The 20,805-nt window shown below is 40.5% G+C and overlaps 1 protein-coding gene across 1 annotated transcript; it reads right to left on the bottom strand.

The window, feature by feature from the left end:
• Positions 1-828: 828 nt before the first annotated feature.
• On the bottom strand, positions 829-4,016 carry LOC139332797 (C-C motif chemokine 19-like). The gene is made up of 4 exons (XM_070964899.1): positions 3,846-4,016; positions 1,668-1,791; positions 1,434-1,548; positions 829-1,041 (listed from the first exon to the last, which is right to left on the bottom strand). The coding sequence occupies exons 1-4, from the start codon at positions 3,907-3,909 to the stop codon at positions 1,009-1,011; spliced, it is 336 nt and encodes a 111-aa protein (XP_070821000.1). The 5' UTR covers positions 3,910-4,016; the 3' UTR covers positions 829-1,008.
• Positions 4,017-20,805: the final 16,789 nt, after the last annotated feature.

The following is a 20,805-nucleotide window of genomic DNA, read 5'->3' on the forward strand; positions in this document are numbered from 1 at the left end:
TTTAAACTAACAAAAATATAAACCCAAATTCATATATTCATTCATTTACAATAGAGTGTAGCAAATGTCCCAGGTATAAATGCTGCATAAAGAATTAATTGGTGGTGCAGCTGCTGAACACAAGGATACAGCTCAGATCAGCACAGCGGTTCTTTGAGCGAAATGCTAACGTCTGCATGCTAATATTCTCGTAGTGCACACAGTGTGCTAACATGCTGATGCTCTGCAGGTATAATGTTGACCATGTTCACTATGTTAGTTTGGACAAGAAATCTAGTGTCCAGCACTGCAACGTCTGGGAATTTTTCTGTTGGCCTAATTTGAAGGATTTGCAAATTCAAACTTTACTTTCAAATTAAATAGTTTAATAAGACATGCAATTGAAACTATGAGCCATGAAGCAGCACAGACAAAAGGATGTAGCTTACTTTTCCTAAAGTGTTATTTCAGGTGTGTTCACAGCAGGCATGTTGGGAGCAGTTGTCTGCTAAGGTAGTTCTGTATTGTTGACCGCGTTGACCGGGATTAAAAAAATATAAACAAAGATGATTTACTGGCTTTCAGTCCCACTGGAGTGAAGAGAGTCATCAGCAAAGAACGATAGACATGATCAGGATTTGGAAAAACAAGGCTTTATTTTAAAAAAGGTCAACAACAATCAAATAAATCCATACATTAAACTGCTGCTGCCTGAGTAGTTCAGTTGTTCTGAGTTAGCTTAATGAGCTGCACACTCATACTCATACAAATATTCACATTTTCATCTTTGATATTTCTTTCACATTTCACAAGTCTTCTAAAACAGAAATACCACAAAAAACATTAAGATCCTTCAGAATGTTTTATTTTCATTGCAACGTGAACACAATTTTATAAAATAAAATGTCAAAATAGAGAAATGGCTTTTTTATATTAGGAGGAATCACTATGATAATCTTTATGATTTGTATCTATTTATCTATGTAATGGTTGGATCCACTGTGTTGTTGTTGCTGAAGGGGTCACAGTTTACTGGCGCCTCACTCCAAAGCAGCGTTTGCCCTGTAGACACACAAATATTTATCATCACTGCTTCAAACTGAATTTCCTGCCCTAAAATGATGAGACATACAGTACGTGACACACTGTATGCATCTGGGTTGAATTTACAAGAAATCATGCTTGGAAATTGCTTTACAGGACAAGAGCAGAAAAGGAAGCGCTTTGTGCTCTTCAAAATAAAAGGACACAGATCAATAGTAAGGAGTGAGATGGAGAACAAATAAGAAGCATTCAACTGCAGGGAGCTGTTTCCCACTGCTTCCAGTCTTCATTCTATGCTAAGCTAATCTGTTACCGCTTTAAAAAAAAAAGCCAGATTTTAGCACACAATGAACTCATTTAACAGCAGGGACTTTTAAAGTGCCGAGCAGTATAACATAAAGACAAGGTACCTTGTAATTGTTTTTCTGGCAGTGCCTCTTCACGGAGTCCACATGCTTCACCACGTCATGGACCCACGGCTCATCAGCAGGCACACAGAGTTTTATGCCACGTCTGGTCACCAAGCTGCAAGAACACAAGTCATTCAGGTCAGGCTGAGAATGGGATAACTTGCAAAGAGGTGGTGTTTCTACATCCCATCTACTGATGGGCTACATCATCCACTTCACACCACCTAAACTTACATCATGGCATCAAGAGAGCAGCCCTGCCCGCTGATCTGTCGACGGTGGTCTGCAATAGCAGCTTTCTCAACTGTCTTGTTTTTGACTGTCAAGCAGCAGTCCATGGTCATCTGTCCCAGTGTCACTGTAAGAGAGACAAGATCAGATCAGCAACGAATTACACTCCTCCCAAAATCCAAACTATGAAGATTTATTTCTTCACAGAGATACTGTAGTGTAATTTTCTCTAACAAATACGTGATGATATGTGATAACTTGAGAAAATATCATGATTAATGGTAGCTGGAAGTAGTTGATTTGTTGAGCATGATATTGCTGTAGAAATGATCCATTAGGATGTGATCTCGTGATAGCAGCTGACTTGCTGAGAGTGATATTGTAGTAACAGCTGATGCGCTGAGCATAACACCATATCAGGGCTTTCTGGGACTTTTCACGACCTTGCAGATGTCTTGGCAGCTACTTCTTTGTTTGGTAAACAGTATGAAAGCATTCCCCTTTGTTGCCGGCAATAAAGTACTTTGCTCCTCGGACTTGTGACTCCTGCAGATCTTTATTGAACATTTTTAAGAAGATTTTTTGAAACAATTGGACAGCTGAATTTGACTGTGTATGACCTTCTGTGGTTTGTGCATTCGGCCTTCACATTCCACAACAATATGCTATATGATCAGGAAGCTCCAACAGTGGAAGATGAGCCATGCTTCTGCTAAATGATGACTAACTGGAACATACTGAGCATATCGATGGGCAGTATAGAGCAAGACAGTGTGGTGGTGGTTTCAGATGTTTTGAGACCATGTGAGTGTTGGGATTACAGAACACTGACTACAGCTGTTCTTCATAAAGAGAAAGGGTTTTATAACCATTTTTTATGGCTACAGAGAGTTTCACACTCAAATGGTTTGATCACTGCACAGTTCAGTTCAAATCATGACTTGATTCACTCATGGGATTTTAGGAAAAAAAAACAAAACAACTAAATGAATTAAATACAGCAAAAGCTAAATGAAGTGTACAATAAGGTATTGTTACTGTTCTCCTTTTGAAAGTGCCTGTGCACTCTTGCAATAAAGTACTTTATAAAAAGGGAGCTCTCCAGCTTTAGTGGTGTTAAACCATAAAGTCACAAAGAGCTAGTACAATAAGGATACTGTCAAGATTTTTCATGCATTGCACTCCTGCAACTGGATTTGATCTCCAGGAGGACATTCATGCAGGAAATCAGTGGTTTAGAGCCTTGCTCAAGGGCATCTTACTCAGGATGGAGTGACAAGTGTACAACACACATTACTGAACACTCCCACATACTCGCTCCCACACACCTTTGAGTCATCATTAACCAAACAAAAGTTTCATCATTAACTTTTGTTACTTGACTGGGATTTCCAGCTATTAACCCTAAACTTTCACCTGCTTCTAAGGGGGAATACCAGCAGCACAACCTGCATGAAGAAAACTGTCATTAATCACAGCCTCACTGTGTTTATGTTGCTCCTTTGCACTGATACTTAACATTCAGACAGAAAAAAGGTATTATTTAATTTTCCTGTTGTGAAGTGCTGTGTAGATTTCAGCATTAAAAAACTTAATTTACTTTACTTGAAACTATTCAAGTTATTTGACTTGATTTTATAGATTAGACTGTAGTCATTATGTTTCATCATATCGTAATTCTAATATTGAAATGGCTACTTCTTTCTCCCAGGTACCAATTGAAAGTTTGTGGGGTTTTATTCTCCTAAATGGTTCTTTGTGGAGTATTTCCTTATCTGGATAAAGAGTCTGATGACAGACGGTGTCATATGCGGTACAGACTACAGATTGTAAAGCTCTCTCGGACACAATTGTGATTTTGGACTGCAGAAGTAAGACAAATAACTTGAAGACACTAAATGCAAACTCAGAAAACTGAATTTTCACATCAAGTGAAGGACCACACGTGTATTTAAACCTCAAATGCAGCCCTTTGAAGAATTTCCTCTTTTCTCTGCTCACTTTGTCAACCACTGCTTCCTTTTGGAGCCTTTCCAAGTGGATCTGTTCAGATAAATTACATCCTGCCATCGTTATCAGCTCAAAAAGATTGATTCGGCTATATCTCATTTCACAAAGCATCACTATTAGACATGAGTCCAACAATGAGCCAAGGAGGATACCTGAAAAACAAAATCTCACCTGTGCAGCAGCAGGTGATAAAGAGGATGCAGAAAAAGAGCTTGGCATCACCCCACGGAGCCATGTCTGGTCGCTGAGCTGGCAAGGTCGTCTCTTTGTCTCTCTCTCTGGAAGCTGATTGGCTGGTGAAGAGCCTGTCCTTCCTCTCAGCACCTACAGTGGCAAAGGAAGTGATGTGACTGCCTCTGTTTGGTCTGGCAGCCTTTATATGCAGTGTCCATTTACTTTCACTTTTCATCTTTCTTTCCACCTCCTCTCCCTCCTCCTCCCCATCACTCTGCTCAGAAGTCACTCTATGATGTCCATCACAAACTGTAAAGCGCAAACAAGCCAAAACAACTCTCTCAATCCCCCCCCCATCAGAAAAAAAACCCTTTTTGTGAGTATTTACTTTAATTTCAGTTCCCAGCACTTGTCAGACATGCACAGCTGAAAGGTAACAGGAACATTTTGTCACACTTTGGGTGAGGCCAACTCACAGTCACAGGAGCACTTCTCTAATCTCAACAAATACAAAGTACACCAGCACTTAGTGATCTAACCCTCAAACAACTACTGACCAACATTTACACTTCAATAAAAACAGGTAAACTGAAATCGAATCTTTATTAGGGCATTAGGCTCTGACTCTTGCTCAATGTAAGTCAGCTAGTTTGTATTTTAGCAAAACAAACTTAATATTGCTAAGATCTTTTTTAGTGTCCCACTGGAGCATTTTCGGCTTCTACTGTAAGTATCTCTTCAGAAAACACTGTGCACTCCTTTCGCTGTAGGAGGTACAGCATTCAAATGTTTCCTTTTATGATAAACTAGTGTTCAGTGCTGCATTCCTCATGTTCCCATGGAAGTCAGATGGTAAAGCTGTAACAGTCCATGGTCAGTCTTCTAGCAGAGCTGTTAAAGCATTAACTACAAATGAACTGTTGTTATGGAGTTTAAAAATGACTCATAGTTTTTTATTGATGAAGTATTTAATATATTCTAGCGTAAAAGGAACTAAATCAATATTGAACTTTTGACTCAGTTCTCAGGAAAATCTGGTTCTCTTTTTACACGTCAGCCACAAATGCACTCGACCTCACCGCAGTGTTGATGTTGTTAGGTATTACGTGAGCAAAATGGTAAGACAAAATTGAATGTGGCAATGCTGAATCTCAAGAGTTCAGAAGGTGGCTCCCATCAAGGTGAGCCTTGCACAAAACTTTCCCCTCCTGTCTCCAAAAAGTGAACTTTTTGAGGAAATGGCTTAAGTTTCCTAATGACATCGAGGACCTATTTTGGGAATGTCAGACCTATCAAGAACTGCAATTTACGTAGGAAAACTTGTTAAAGGAAGTAGGAGTTGGCCACCTGTTGAATTCACACTCCAAACAAATAGGTTGCAGCATATCACCAGAGTAACTGCTAACTGCCGCTGATTATAGCTATCATTAGCTAATTAGCTCATTTAGCTGTGCAGCTAGTGATCCTATTAGCTGACCGTGCCTGGACTGGGAGCTCACAGCACTGCGGTAGTGTTGGCGTTTACAACACTAGCACAGGAACTTTGGGCCATCAGGAGGAGGAGGTTTTCACATCTGGGGAGAGTTGGACCCAACAGGGAATGCAGGAGGGGAGCGGTGCTGGGGGGCGAGTGGCATTGGAACCAGACTCAGCGGCCCCCTAATGAACATGGCCAAACCAGGACTGAACAAAGCAGCTGAGAAAGATGGAGGCTAGTACTGAGGTGATTTAAAGCATCCATGGGTTCATGGACTGCAGAGAGGTCTGAAGCGGGAAAGGAGCGAGAGGGAGGTCTGTAACCCCCTGAAGAAGCCTTTGAGGGGCTTACAGCAGGGTCAGTCCCGGAGTGCTAGGAGCCAAACCTGGCAAGAAAACCAGGTCAGACCAAGGCAGACTGGATGCTACAGTGACTCACTGTGGCATCTGTAAGCACAAAGTGGTATTATGAGACAGACGGACTAGCAGGTTAGCATGCTAACTTCAGCAAAAGTTTCTGTAACACAACAGAAAGACGTCAAAACTGTTTCTTCACTTTCTGTTGGTAAATTTAGTTACTTTTTGATTTTTTAAACTAAAATTCTTACCTAGGCTTGTTAGGAAATCTCCTTCTTCCGCCTCCCTTTCTGTGTGTTTCCCCCTGGGTCATGTTCGTCTCCCCTTGTGCATGTGTGTCTGGACTGGGCTTTTTGAGGTTTTTTGAGTGTTTTCCTTGTGTCTCAGGATCATCTCCTTGTGTCTCAAAGCTGCTACATCTGTCCAGCTCCAGTCCACCACAAGAGCCTGCTGATTCATTCCATCTACCTGCCTGTTCTTTGTCTGGATCTACAAGGATCTCCCTGTGATCATTATCTATTCTTGTGCCAATGTCACATTTTATGTTTGACATTTTATAATTCAAACCTCTATTGTCTGTTTAGTGCAGGTGGAGTTCAGCCATTTCCTTAGCCCTTAACAAGGCTGCTGTGCTGTTAAATATTGTAGGAATTTCATTTGTATACTACTAATCTGCAACAGCAAATAGCTTCATCATCATCCAAGTCACAGAATGAGTCTTCCTACAATCTCCAGTCTGGCAAAGCAAAATGTGATCATTGCGACAAAAGCAGATTTAAAATCTTAAATTTAATTGCAATATGCATAGAGAACAAGTTGCACCGTATAATTAAGATTCTTGCTGTTCTCTCTGATTGCCATCTGTAAAAAATAAATACCATAATGTTAAAAAAAGGCTTAGAACACGAAGAGAGCTGCCTAAAGAAAGACACCTACTAAATGTTAAAAAGAATATATTCAATTTACAAAACTGTACAATAAGCAAAAATTTAAGTGAGTCGGGTGTGCAACAGAAATATGAATTATACAGGGCATTTCAATATGCAGTACTATACAGTGGATGTGCAATATTAATAGTAGGGTGAGGTGTGTAGTTCTAGTATTTGGGATATGGGCTGCAGCAGCAGATTAAAGCAGTGGGATCCACATGACCAAAAAGAAAGCAAAATCATGACAACCTTTATTTGAGTTTCTACAGTTATGAAGCTGATTTTGTTTTGCTGCTGGCCATCGTAAAACTGGGCAATATTTTCCAAGTTGTTGAGATCCGCAGTTTTGCCCTTTCTACTGTCTAGTGTGCTCTTGTGTTTCCTGTCCCCTCTGTCTCTTGTCTGTCTCTCCCCTGTCTGTCTTGTGTGTATGTGTTTACAACAGGGCGTGGCTGGCATGTCTGGTACGGCCTCCTCTCCTGAGTACACCTGACATCAATTATTAAATCAAGACCCACCTGCTGCCGCAGTGTATAAGCACCTGCATTCAAACCAGTCTTTGTATATCCTCTGCTCACCTAAGTAGTAGAAGTCCTCCAGGAGTCTTTGTGTTATTTTATCCTGTCTGTCTGCCTCCCTGACTTTATTCCCTACGCTCAGGTGCCTGCCTCATGCTTCAACCTATGCGCTGTCTACCTGCCTCATGAGTTTTTCAATGTGGATTCCCTCTCGGATCTGCTCACTCTGGCCTGCCCATCTGTTTTTGTGTGTGGTTTCTTGTAAAAAAAATATATATTTTATTTTCATGCTAAAATTGTTTGTTTTCTGTAATTTCCCATTGTAAAATCATAAAAAACATTTCTCACCATAGCAAGTTAAGTTGGTTTGTCTCTTTCATGCTGTCATTACAACTACAATTAGTCATTTTGGTAGACGCTTTTATCCAAAGCGATGTATGTAAGAACAGACACAATGATGGCACAGCATGGGGGACAGTTTTTGGGGTTCAGTATGTTGCCCAAGGATACTTCAGCATGTGGACTGCTGAGGCCAGGGATCGAACCAGAGACCTCCTGATCGGTGGACGACCGCTCTGCCTCCTGAGTTTCAGCCGCCCCAAATAAACACAGATTAAAGAAAAAGAGGAGACACTGCACCTTAAGCAGAGATCTTGACAGTGACTTAGGAGAGAAGGTTGACACATGATGACATTAGATGTTATGACTGTAAATCTATACCCTCTGGGTCTGTTGTACTTTTTATTTGTACAGCAGTTGTTTGACCACAAATACATCAAATCAAAACCCGAAGTGAGAACAAACACTTGCATTATTGCACAATTTTACTGTACTTCCTTTGTTTGTTTATTCTTATGTGGAAGATGAGTGACACCTCTCTGGAAAAACATTGTTTCCAGTGAAACACATACGAACTCATTTGCATTGAGTGTAAAGAAGCACTTTCTCTTCCTCACTTACTGTATTGAGGAAGTTGACAACAATCGGGCTGAGCTGTGGTCTCTTTATGATGACATGAAATGAACCAATATTTAATTTGTTTGAAATCAGATTAGCTTCTGTTACAGCCTGATTACATCATCAGGCACAATTGTTTAGCTGTTCAGCTGTCACAAGCCGGAAGTGGCAGTGGAACATTATCAGAGAAAGTTTCATTTTCTTGTAAATCGTTTGTTGGACGCTTTCCTTGTCTGCCTGAAATATTTACTGTCTTGGACTTTCCCTGCATGAGGCAGTTTCAGGAAAAGTAAAGAAGTTGATGGACCTGAATTATCCCCTGCAGGAGGAAAATCTGGCAGAAATCCAGACAGCAGTCTTTGTCCAAGTGTTGTAGCAGGGAGCATGTTATTGCATACCTGCATCCTGAACTGGCAAGAGAGGACATGTTTTGTCTTCCCTCAGGTGCCTTTGAAGACTGTGTTTATTAGAATATTTTACAATAATTGCTGTGTGAACATAAATTCAAGTAATTCTTTACTTATTTAATCAACATGTTTTCTTGTTAAAATAACACTTAATTTGAAATGAAGTTAATTGAAATTAATTTAAAGGTACTAAAGATATTTTGGCCATTGGGGAAGTGAACAATTACACAACACTGACACATCACCTTAAGAGCAAGTTAGACAGCCGCTTATTTCAATTGCTCCTTTGCACATCCAGCAGACTTCAGACAACATTAGCATTCATTCATTCCGTTTTTTTTTTTTATCTCCACCAACTCTTCAATTGCTAAATGGTTCATTGCTGCAGCACAAAAGCAGCTGTAAATGACACAGATGTGAACGATGGCAGTGAGGCAAACAGCAAAGCTGCAGACCGCAAAAGGAAAACAGTGCTGAAAGATAAAAGATAAAGCGCTCTGTAGAGCTCACAAGAACTGCGGGTGAGCCAGGTGACGATTCTACAAGAGACCCCTTTTACATTATATGGAGTCATTTGACCCATTGTTACAACAGCAGTAAAAACATATCGATTGGAGCAGTTTTAATATTCAAATCTCTATTTAAGTCGACTCTCACGAACGGCCAGGCTATTTGACCAGTTGTACTAAAGTTTGAATGATGAAAATGTATTACAACTAAGCACACACCTATAAAAGTTCACTGGGTATTTTGTTTGTAACACCATGTAAAACCTGTCAAATAAATGTACTGTAAATGTGTAGAGTAACAGGTACTATATCTTCTCATGAAAAGGTATGTGTATACTGTATATACATATGTGCGTGCGTGCGTTTGTATTGTACTATTAACTTTTAATATGTGAAACATCTTTACAGATTAAATCAACAATTAATATAATTGATTGATTGCATAGAAGTAATTAACATCTACCTTATCCAGCTGCACTCAAATGTTGCATAATGACAATCAGTCATGGCGCTTTGCTGTGTTTAGCTTATACAGGACATCTGCAGTGAGTATGTTTGGGTGGTCTGTGGCCCCATGTGCACTGTGGGAAACTCCACAGGATGCTTGTAGAGTTTTTAGGAGCCTTGTTCTTTGTCCTTGAGGACAGTTTTTGGCTGTGAGCACAGACTCGTTGTCCTGTCATGAAGGTCAAATGGCCAAAAGAATTTGGAGGCACTTCCTGCTCTCAAATGCTCTGAAGTCCCCGCAGCTTTCAATAACGGCTTCTTCTCACAAATGTTCAGAATTGAGATCAATGCTTACTCACAATATCAGAATCAGAGTTCACTTCTTCCTGTGAGAATAAAGCATCGGAGAACAGTTTCTTAAAAAGTGTCTCAGTCATTTGCTAAATCTCTTGTAAACTCACTGTCTCTTGAACCTGTTCATCTTGTGGTTATTTCCTCTCTATGGCCTCTGTTTTCCTGGACAAAAACAGAAACAAGGGACAGAGTGTGTGACACACAGCAGACAACTGTTGCTGTGCTGGCCAATTCCCAAGTGGAAGAGTATCCCAAGAGAAGAGAGAGCTGAGCACTCTTAGCTTAGAAAAGCTGAGTGCTCACAAAGCTAAGAAAACAAGTGAAGCAACATCTCTAACCACTCTGACATCACTTACGTCACATTTAGAATAAAACACAAGCAAGCTCACAAACACATTCAGCCGTTTGAAAAATCAGAATAAAGGATTCAAATACAGAAACGCTGTCATTTCCAAGAGACAGTGAAATCCAGCAATTTGATGAGAATCACGTTTATTAGTGGTGCTGAAAAACATTCAGTTCAGTTTAACTCACGACTCAAGATTACCCCTTACTCACCTGTTTCAGGGCTTTCGAGCGTATCACACAGTCTTCATCAGCCACTGTAAAGCTCAGAATGATGCAAAGCTTGAACATCTATATTTCTGAAATCAGTGAGCAAAAGTGATGAAGACCATGTGAGATGGATGAAAGCTCCATGTGTTGTCATACTGTGTTATTAATTTGTACTTTGTTCATCTTCATTCTTTTTATCTCTAAATGTGATTTGAGAATATTTGTTTTTTTAAGTTGCTGTGCACTGAACTCTCCTGGTAATTGTAGGATATTGAGCTTAGCGTTAGTTCACACTTGCAACAGCCGATCGGCATCAGCTGCTTCGTTGCTGACATCCAGTCATGTTCATATGGGTGAAGAGCACAACCATTATTGCATTATGACACTTTTCACTACGCCTGCACCAACTCAATCTTGTCCTCATGTACTGATGTGTTTATTTGTTAATTACTATTTTTGTCTTATCTTAATGCCATCCATCCATCCATCCATCCATCCATCCATCCATCCATCCATCCATCCATCCATCCATCCATCCATTTTCTATACCACCTATCCCTTTCGGGGGTTGTGGGGGGGGGCTGGAGCCTATGCCAGCAGTCGGCGGGTGAGAGGCGGGGTACACCCTGAACCGGTCGCCGGTTGATCGCAGGGCAACATATATACACAAACAACCATTCACGCTCACACTCACACCTAGGGACAATTTAAGTCACCAATTAACCTAATGAGCATATTTTTGGTCTGTGGGAGGAAGCCGGAGTACCCGGAGAGAACCCACGCATTCACGTGAAGAGCATGCAAACTTCACACAGAAAGGCCTGACCCAAGGATCAATCCGGCGACCTTCTTGCTGTGAGGCACGCGCACTACCCACCGTGCCGCTCTTATCTTAATGTACTTTGGGTAATTTATTCATTTATTTATTTATTTTATTCATTCACTCTACTTTTATTTGCTGGATCTCATTTTAATTCTGGTGTGGATTTGTTTTAATTCTGTTCTTCCTTTGTAAAGAACTTTGTTACATGGTTTTTAAAGGTGCCATATATATGTAAACTTCATTATTATTATCATTAGTAGAAGTAGTAGTAGTTATTTCAAGTGCCTCTGACTGACAGTGTGTAAATTATGCTAACTTATGAGCACAGCGCTGGCGATAAAAGTGCATGCATCTATTTAAAATGTCATTAATTCAGAAACATATTTCCATTGATGAAATGAAAATCGGAAGAGCGAGATTCATGTGTGTTTTCATACATGTTAGAGAAGGTCCAGTGAAAACCTGTGCAGAGAATGCAGTCATGTGATGCTGAAAGTAATGAAAGGCAGCAACTGAAAGTTTAAAAACAATATTGAGCTTTATTTCAGGCTACATCTCAGCAATAGTTTTGACTAACACAAATGATTTCAACGTTTTGTACAAGTTTTGACAAAAGCAAGACTGAAATTTTAGAACATGATAACATAAAAAAAGACATAATAAAGTCGACAATCATTCATGCAATGTTCCATGCACACCTTAGAGTCTTTTTGGCAAGTCAAGGCAAATCTGTTTCTCATGTCTTTGTACATTTCACTCACCAGGATAATAAAAAAGAAAGTTTCATACCACAGTCACCACAAATGAGAAGAAACACATACAGAACTGTACATTTAGCCACTTTCTGGTTCACTGGCATGAACGCTCATATAACATATCACCATAAATAAGATGATCTTTGCAAAGTGTCTTGATCTCCCACAGTACAGCATGGCCATTGTGAGACCGAACAGAAATGGAAGTGAGTCTGGCTTCTGTCTTCAGCTCTCAGTTCAGTCGGCCATTCTTTATCAGCTTCAGCCATCTTTTCCTAGAGTTCACTTCACACCTGCCAAAAGAAGTGCAGCGATGAGTCAGTGCAAACTTGAAGCTTTGGCAGTGAAACATTTTGGGAGTGATTTCCACAGTACTGTTGAAAAAATAAAAAAAAAGGTTCAAGAAACCTCTCGCTGGCTTTAAAGCTCTTTTTTTAAATATAATTTACCTGATTTATTGATGTCCCCGTGTTTTCTTGTCCAGAAAATCAATATAATTCTTCACCCATACAAGCTCGCTGTGATGGGAAATGCACAGTTTCTTTCCAACCTTTGTAATGAACCTGAAACAGCAGATGAGAGACAGAGAAGTGAGATTAGGCTGCAGACTACAGAGATGAAAATACACATGTGCCCACTTCTGTTAATCTTTCTACTTTTGCACATTTGTGCACATTGGTTGCCACTCACGCAGTAGCGCTGATATCGCAGCCCTTCCCAGCATCCTGAATGATGTAACTGTCAAGGATTTGAAGTGGCAAGCGCTTATCAGTAGTCTTCAGACAGCAGTCCACCACAATCTCAGCTGCAGGAAGATAAAGCAACAAATTCATCAGGGAGAGTCCACAAATGTGTTTAAGATAAAATCAATAGACAGGTGGATTTCTACTCGTCTATCTATGAAACCTCAAAGGCTGATGTGCATGACAGGTGAAATGCATGACACACCTGAGCATTCTGAAAAAAATAATCTGTTGTACTGCTAATGTAATGCAAAGTATGCGCCTTACCTGCTGCAAACCCAAAACAGACGACACCAAGCAGGAGCAGAGCTGTAACTCGAGAGGCCATGTCTGCGTTTCCTCGAAGGTGTGAGCTCAGGTTTGCTGCTTCAATGAGTCTCTTCAGGAGTGTGAAGGTGCTGCTGTGAGGAGGAGAGCTGCAGGTGTATTTATACCTGTGCAAGAGAAAGTGAAAGTGTCAGCTTTACTGATTGACTGGAAATCATGGAAAGTTGGCACCGGACTCACACGTGCCCGGTCAATTATCCTGTCAGTCCTCCTCTCCCTTTGGCGTCTTGCCAAAATCCTCCTTCAGATGCTTCCCTGAGGCAGCTCTTTATCCAGGCATTCATCTTTCCTGACAAATACCTTCCGTGCATTATAGATTGAGATTGTCCAAGGCATGTTCTTTTTTATTTTCTATTGTACATTAGCTACCGATATTTTGTGCCAACATTCAAAATCTTTACATTTGACTATTTTGCAATCACCAATGACCATTACTTTGCAATGTTTGGGACAAGGACTTGATGGGAGAAATACAAAAGTCTAAATACATCTAAACATATACTGTCTCAAATCTTAAAACTTTTCTTGTGAACCGCTACATGAGAGTTACATTTGAAGTTTAATCACTCAACGAGCTGAAGTGTTCATTTAAGTGTCAGCACTGAAAGGAGTTGAAGTGTCACTTGAGCTGAAATCACTGACAGGAAATGAAGTCTCAGCTGGACAGTTAGAGACAAAAGTAATTGCACAATCAGTGCAAATGTAAACGCTGAACGCCAAAGCATGTGCGCTTTAAAGAGTCAAGTGTCAACTTTTATGAGAGAGAGTGAGAGCAGTGTAAGAGCTGAAAGCAGTTGAACTGTTTGTTTGAAAGGTGCATCTGTGGCTATAAAAAGAGGTTTTATGACCTATGTGACTGTCCCATGAGAACATTGAGAGAGAGGTGTAAATATGAAATTACTGTCAGTTGCACTCCCTTATTTCCTGATGTGATATCTATGGACTGGCAGTTAGTTTGGGGATTTTTTCTGGAATGCATGCAGACAGCAGAGTTTGTGTCTGTGTTCATGCTTGTGTGTGCATGCATCCAAGTACAAGATTACAATCTGTGTGTGGGTGTTGAGCAACAGGAGACAAACTTTTCCCGAAAGAAGCACAGGTTTTGCCAAGAATGGTGCAACCGGTAAAGCTGTGAGGGACAGTGAGAGTAAACTCATTTCACAGGAAGTTCCATCTTTTTATTTGGGTTGATTTACTATCAGACGGTTACGTCTGTTTCCTCTCTCTCCATAGACAATGTGCAGTGGTCCAAGATGAGTTTACATCTTTATCTTCAAGGAATGGTTGAACATTTTGGGAATTTTTTTGGGAATGTATTTATTTTTTTATTTTCCAGAGAGTGAGAGAAGATTGATATCAGTCTCGTGTCTTTGCTTTATGGCAGCTCTAATAATTATTTTAACAATAGGCCTATCATCAAATAACTGTATAATATGATCGGATCATCAGAGATTATTAGGTAAAATTAGCACTGTGTTTCACTCTGGCCAGTACTACGTTCACTTCAGTGGAGCATTTAGCAGTGAAGAGTTAGACATTGTTCTCAGGAGTTGGTCAAGACCAAAAACAGAGTAAATGGAGAGATGGACTTCCATCCGTCACATAGCCAGAAACATGGCTTGTCCAGATGAATGCTAATGTTGCTACATATCTGTTGGCTGTGTAAAACTGTACAGTAACAAGTTTGCCATATCAACTTTAATGGTGGTATGTTAGCATTGCATTCACGGCTTTTTTCCATTATTTTAAGTGCAGCACTGGAGTGAGGTGTTAGCCTCACTTAGTGTTTAAATGAAGCGAATGGAGACAGCTAGCCTGGTTCTGTCCATAGTCAAAATGCCATTTTTACACTTCTCTTAATGTATAGATTAAACAACCAAGATGCAATAAGTTATTTAATGATAAGAGCTTTAAAGAAGAGCAAGGCTAACATAAGATAAACACATCCCGACTCAGTACGTAAAGGAAAAACTTCCATATTTTGGGAAATAGTCCACACTTTAACTTATTCTCTCCCTTGCTGGGAGCTGGATGAGAAGCTGGAAACTGGGGAAACAGCGAGCTCGGTTCTGTCCAACAGAAACAAATCCTTCTATAAGCACCTCTGGAGCTCACAAATAAACATGATTTTACAGAGGGTTCTGTGCAAGACTATTTCTTGAACAGACGCAATAACTTCCCGGCAACCATCAGCAGGAAAGTGAGTAAGTTTGCGCAACATGTCAAACTATTCCTTTAGCACACAGACATGAGAGCAATGATCCTTTTTAACACAAACAATTTGTTTTTTTTTCAATCTGTAACTTTACTTCCTGAAATGATTGTGACTTTCATAATACTGACCTACAGTGGACTTCTACACATGCAGTGTGGAACAAGTTGTCATCCATGTTTGACTAATGATCATTGGATTCAATCTGCTCAGGCGGGAGATGTGTTCACATCGAAATGACTCATGAAAAAGTCATTTTTATGGCGTCTTTTACTCTTGATTCATAGGACAATAGTTCCTTTCATAGTTGAGCATCTGACCAGTGAGGAAGTGAACAACAGAAAATCCCCCACACCACTGACCACTGAAGATTTCTACTGTAAATACTGCTGAGAGATTAACTAGCACATGAGGAAAAATGACAATGAAGCAAAAATTACAACAATGCTTTGACTGTCAAGACCACCACCATTCACGTAGCAAAATCAGGACCTAAATGTTTAATGAAAAAAAAGTTCAAACATAACTGAATTGTTGCTGGATATAAAGATCTTTAAAACATTACTTCGAAATCTGGATTGCACGCCAGAATTAAATGCATATTAAAACATCCTTCACCCTAAACTGTCATCAGACAAATTTAGTCCAGACACAGCCGCAGGGCTTGAGGCCTTTAATGCATCCAGCAATCAGATGATACCTGAACAGGCAGTTATGTCAACATACTGCATGCGGTGTGATTGTGGATTTATTGTAGATCGAGGGTAACGATCTGAAATTGGATGTCTCAGAGCAAAACTAAGTGAAGGTTTGGACTGAAGCAGGTTCGCTAACTTCAAATTGAAAAGCTTTCTCTTTTTACTCATCTACTGTTTTGGTCTTTGGCTCTGTTCCTAAAAAAACAGTTTGGTTAAATGAAGTTGTGCTTCTGTTTCAGTGAAAGTGCATTTCAGAGATGACTCTGGTAGATAAATGGCTGAGAGCCAATTTTTGATTATCATTGCAGGATAACGGATTAAGGAAACACTAAAGTTATACTCACCCACCGTTGTGTTTCCACCGCATATGCATGGCTAGACATCCACACTACCCCAATCACAAATGAATTCAGGACAAGATTTGCCTTGTTTTTATTCCCACACATCTCTTTTTGTATATCCAAATCTTGCTACAATCTTCCTTTTCCTTGTGACACTAAACGTGACTCATGTAGCTCTTCTGTGGAGAAATGAGTGAATCACTGATCACTGTAAACTGACATATCGAATCAGACATCAAATCTGTGGAGGGAATGAAAGTGAAACTTGAAAGATTTGCAAATATCCACATAAATCACCTAAAAAAAGCCTTTAGGGGTCCAGTGTATTTCTATGCTGTGCTTCAAAGATCACCATTCAATCAAACTGTTACCAGCATCACATCTTGGATTCAAGTTTCACGTCTTGGAGGTGGTGCTGTTTGTCTGTCCAGCCACAGTGGTGAAATACTTTCCATGGTAACTGCTAGTTTCTCTTTCTCATCATTTTCATCCATTGTTGTTGCTGCTATCAAATATGTCAAATGCATCACTTTCTGAGCAACAAAGCATTTCTCCCAATAAAGACCACACACTGGATATCAAATCAAAGAACTCTTACTGAGCCTTTTAGCCATACTAGCAGCTGAGCTCTTGGAATAGTAAGTATATATATCAGTCCACCGCTGTTTACCTTAACAACTATTCCATGGATTATCAGAAGCAGCTTTATTTGCCGAGTATGTGTGCACAATTTGACTCCAGTTTAAACAATGCACTCACTGTACTTGCATAGGAGAAAAAGACATACGCCTCAATGAGGACAGAAAGACACTTGTTTAGTGCAAGTAACAAATGTTAATATGCTAACACACTAAACGAAAAAGAGGATGAAAAGCTGCATAGACCAGTGCTGGGTGATAATTCTGTGCAAATTCACCCCTTGAAGATTAAGTAATTTGATTAGCTGTTGACGTTAAAAAGAAGTTGATCTTTAATGTGTTCAACAAAAAAGTGCACCTCCATGTCTAAATATAAAATGCATTTACAATATTCTTTGTTGGGTTAGGTCCATGATGATGCTTGATCCATGGATGCATTTACCGCTCTCACCCTGAGGACAACCACATCCTCTGCTGGCACAGTCAACCCTCCACGAATACATTTTTCTCACATGGGAAGAGGCAGGGAGTGTAATCAAGTCTGGGGGACCACGTGATTTTCTGGAAAACAGGAACAGACTCATCAAAGTTAGCATTTAGTCATTTTTAAGTGCCTATAAAATAAAAGTCTGAAAAAAAGGGAAGCAGGAGAGAATGAATTCATGCAGTGTTGGTGAGGGAACAAAGGCCTGAGGTTATGATACTACCAGGCCAACCGTTTGCAAGAAATCAAAACTCAGCTGGGAGGATTTCAAACAGCTCTGTTTCAGGGCTGAGGAAATGGTAAAGTGGAAGTGTGACCACAGCCATGCTTATGTTTGTATGTACAGACAGTTGACTGATGTATTTTAGTGATGTCTAACAGCTGCACCGTTGGTAGTCTGACATCCCTGCAGAGCTCAGTGCAAAAGAGACAGAATCTGGAACAATCCACTATATGCAGAATAACTGCAGTCTTATTACTTATACTACTACTACTAGAATAACTTATCAGTCTTAATTAATGCAGTCACTGTGACCTATACTAATGCTTTCAGACAGTTCTTAACATTTTGGACTTGTGTCTGAAACAAGTAGCATTGAATGACAAGTTTTTGATATTTTGGTAAATATGCTTCATTTCTTTCTTGCTTAGAGATTGACACAAAGATACATCTACAGTAACTCTTGGCATGAAAGCAAACATATTTCCTTAAATGCTGAAGACACGGGCAGCACGGTGGCGCGTGCCTCACAGCAAGAAGGTTGCTGGTTCGATCCCCGGGTGGGGCCTTTCTGTGCGAAGTTTGCATGTTCTTCCCGTGCATGCGTGGGTTCTCTCCGGGTACTCCGGCTTCCTCCCGCAGACCAAAAACATGCCTGACTCTAAATTGCCCCTAGGTGTGAGTGTGAGTGTGAATGGTTGTGTCTGTATAATGTTGCCCTGCGATCGGCTGGCGACTGGTCCAGGGTGTACCCCGCCTCTCGCCCGTTGACAGCTGGGATGGGCTCCAGCCCCGCCACAACCCCGAAAAGGGATAGGTGGTATAGAAATGGAGGCTGGGTACACCCTGGACCGGTTGCCAGCCGATTGCAGGGCACATACACACAACCATTCACACTCACACCTAGGGGCAATTTAGAGTCACCAATCAACCTAATGAGCAGAGGAAGCCAGAGTGCCCAGAGAGAACCCACGCATGCATGGGAAGAACATGCAAACTTCACACAGAAAGGCCTGACCAGGGAATCGAACCTGTGACCTTCTTGCTGTGAGGCACGCGCACTACCTGCTGCACCACCGTGCAGCCCAACAATACAAAGCTCCCTTTGAAAACAAATGTTTAATTCTGAAATGCAATATTTCATTTTTATTTTTTACTTAAACGTTATATTTTTCTTCATTTATTTTTTTACCATATGGAGGTCTTCACATGATGATTACATTTGTCATAGTAGTTCTCTTTGTCTTCTGCTAAATGTTGTACATTGAAATGAAACTCTTCATTTCCCACTTGCTTTTTCGTTGGAAAGGAGATCGACTTTCACTGATGTGTTTTGAAATGTCTTCACTCTCAGTGAGTCACTGCTGTAGAGGAACTAAGCTCCTCCCAGCAGCTAATCCACACCATTGTTGTTTGCTGATGAGAAAATCCACTGATCACAGGTACTCTACAATTAAACACATGCACAATTTTTAGAAGTGGCACGTGATTGACAGACAGTAGCAACGTCTCCTTTGAGTGCCATTCAAAAGTCTTAAGTTTCGTTTTCTGTCATTGTTTATCAGTGCTGCACATTTACAGTAAGCTTCATGTTTGGGCTTGTTTTTGAGGTTTGAAGTGTGGCCAGTGGTGTCTGGTTTAGTTTACTGCAGCATGTTGTTCTTTTTGTATTTACTCAATTATCTCAAGGGTGGGAAATTTCCATCATCCACCAGCCAAATCTGGGTCAGTTGCAGCTGTAGCTGGTGGTGCTGCAGTGCATTTAGTCCTGGCTCTTGAGAATATGTTTCTGCTGGGAGTCTTGGACTTGTCATATGAACTTGTCTTGGTCTTGGTCACGACAAAATTTTCAAAGCACCTGCATGTTTTTATCTAACTGGTGCACCTTTGGCATTTTCCTCCTCAGCACTCAAATAATGTGAAGATTAAAACTGTGTAGCATGCATTTTTATCTCAAATGTCTGCACATTGTTTGGTTGGAGGTTTGAAGGGATCAGCACACAGTAGATCTTTCTTGGCCTTGGCCAGACACTGTTTGTAGCCCATTTTGGTTGTTGGCTTACCTCAGTCTCAGACACTTTGGACCAGGCCTTAACCTGTTCTTGGACTTGAACAAAGACAAAGTGGGTTGGCATGGATACATCACTTATAGATCATGAGACCACTCTTACTACTATCAGCAGCTTTAAAAGGCCCTGTTCTAGTTTAACAATGCCAGTAAGTATTGATTTGGTAATTAGTGTGCAGACATGGTGGAAGTTGGTGCATTCTACGTCCTTGTTGTAGAGTTGTGCACTTGTCTGCTGCGGTCCTTTTCGATAGAAACACCTGATGGGGCCAAAGTGAGGAATTTTTAAACACTACTGAGGGTTTTGAATTATGATATTTCAGTGTAATGCTGGCCATAAGTACACACTGGAATATAGGCACTTCTGCCAAAACAAAGGTTTAAGTCACCTCGGAGTAAAAATAGAACATATGATTTCTTGGTTTTGTTGCACATTATATGGGCACATCTGTGCATATTTATAGTTATAAATATGCCACACCCTAACTCGCCTGAGTCACCCTAAGGCAGATGTCTGTGATGAATCTCATTCATCCATGTCACAGTTTCTCTAAGTGTTCTCCAAAGCCAACTGGACTACATTGTGGTTCTACAAGACATTTCGCCTCTCATCCAAGAGCTGTAGCTTCAGTTGTAACTGGTAAGGAGTCCAGGGCATTTATCCTCCGGCAGGATCACTGACCCACCTATCACGTGAGTCGTTAGTGTCACATGAGTCATGGTGTGAATGGGTCAATTGCAGATTAAGGCAGGCAATATTTACAACAGCAGTGAGCTTTTGATCCAGGACTGAGCAACAGGGGATGAGCTCCATCTTCAACCGTCAATGAAAGGTAGACTTTCAGGTCTGACATCTTTGACACTTGAGTAATAATTGAATCTCCCACATAGGAAAATTTCCAGGCCCAAACCTGAAAAGCAACACAAAAGATTCAGCTTTTGATTATAGCCCTCAGTGCACAAACGATGACAAGCTGTCCAACCGACAAGAGTCACTATTTCTTCTGGGATGGGTGGAAATTGAACCAGGATGTGTTGCTTCATTAAACGGTTTTAAATTACCGAGAAACTATTTGTAGTTTGTCTTTTATGTTGCTCACAGCAAACCAAAGCACCCACACAGCGACTGTGGTTGACTG

The sequence above is a fragment of the Chaetodon trifascialis genome, chromosome 6 (genome assembly GCF_039877785.1).
Source record: "Chaetodon trifascialis isolate fChaTrf1 chromosome 6, fChaTrf1.hap1, whole genome shotgun sequence".
NCBI lineage: Eukaryota > Metazoa > Chordata > Actinopteri > Chaetodontiformes > Chaetodontidae > Chaetodon > Chaetodon trifascialis.

Coding starts and splice junctions, on each gene's coding strand:
- LOC139332797 (XM_070964899.1), bottom strand. CDS start 3,909: ATGGCTCCGTGGGGTGATGCCAAGCTCTTTTTCTGCATCCTCTTTATC. Junction 1,549..1,667: donor TGCTCTCTTGATGCCATGAT/GTAAGTTTAGGT, acceptor GTGTTCTTGCAG/CTTGGTGACCAGACGTGGCA. Junction 1,042..1,433: donor GCCAGAAAAACAATTACAAG/GTACCTTGTCTT, acceptor GTGTGTCTACAG/GGCAAACGCTGCTTTGGAGT.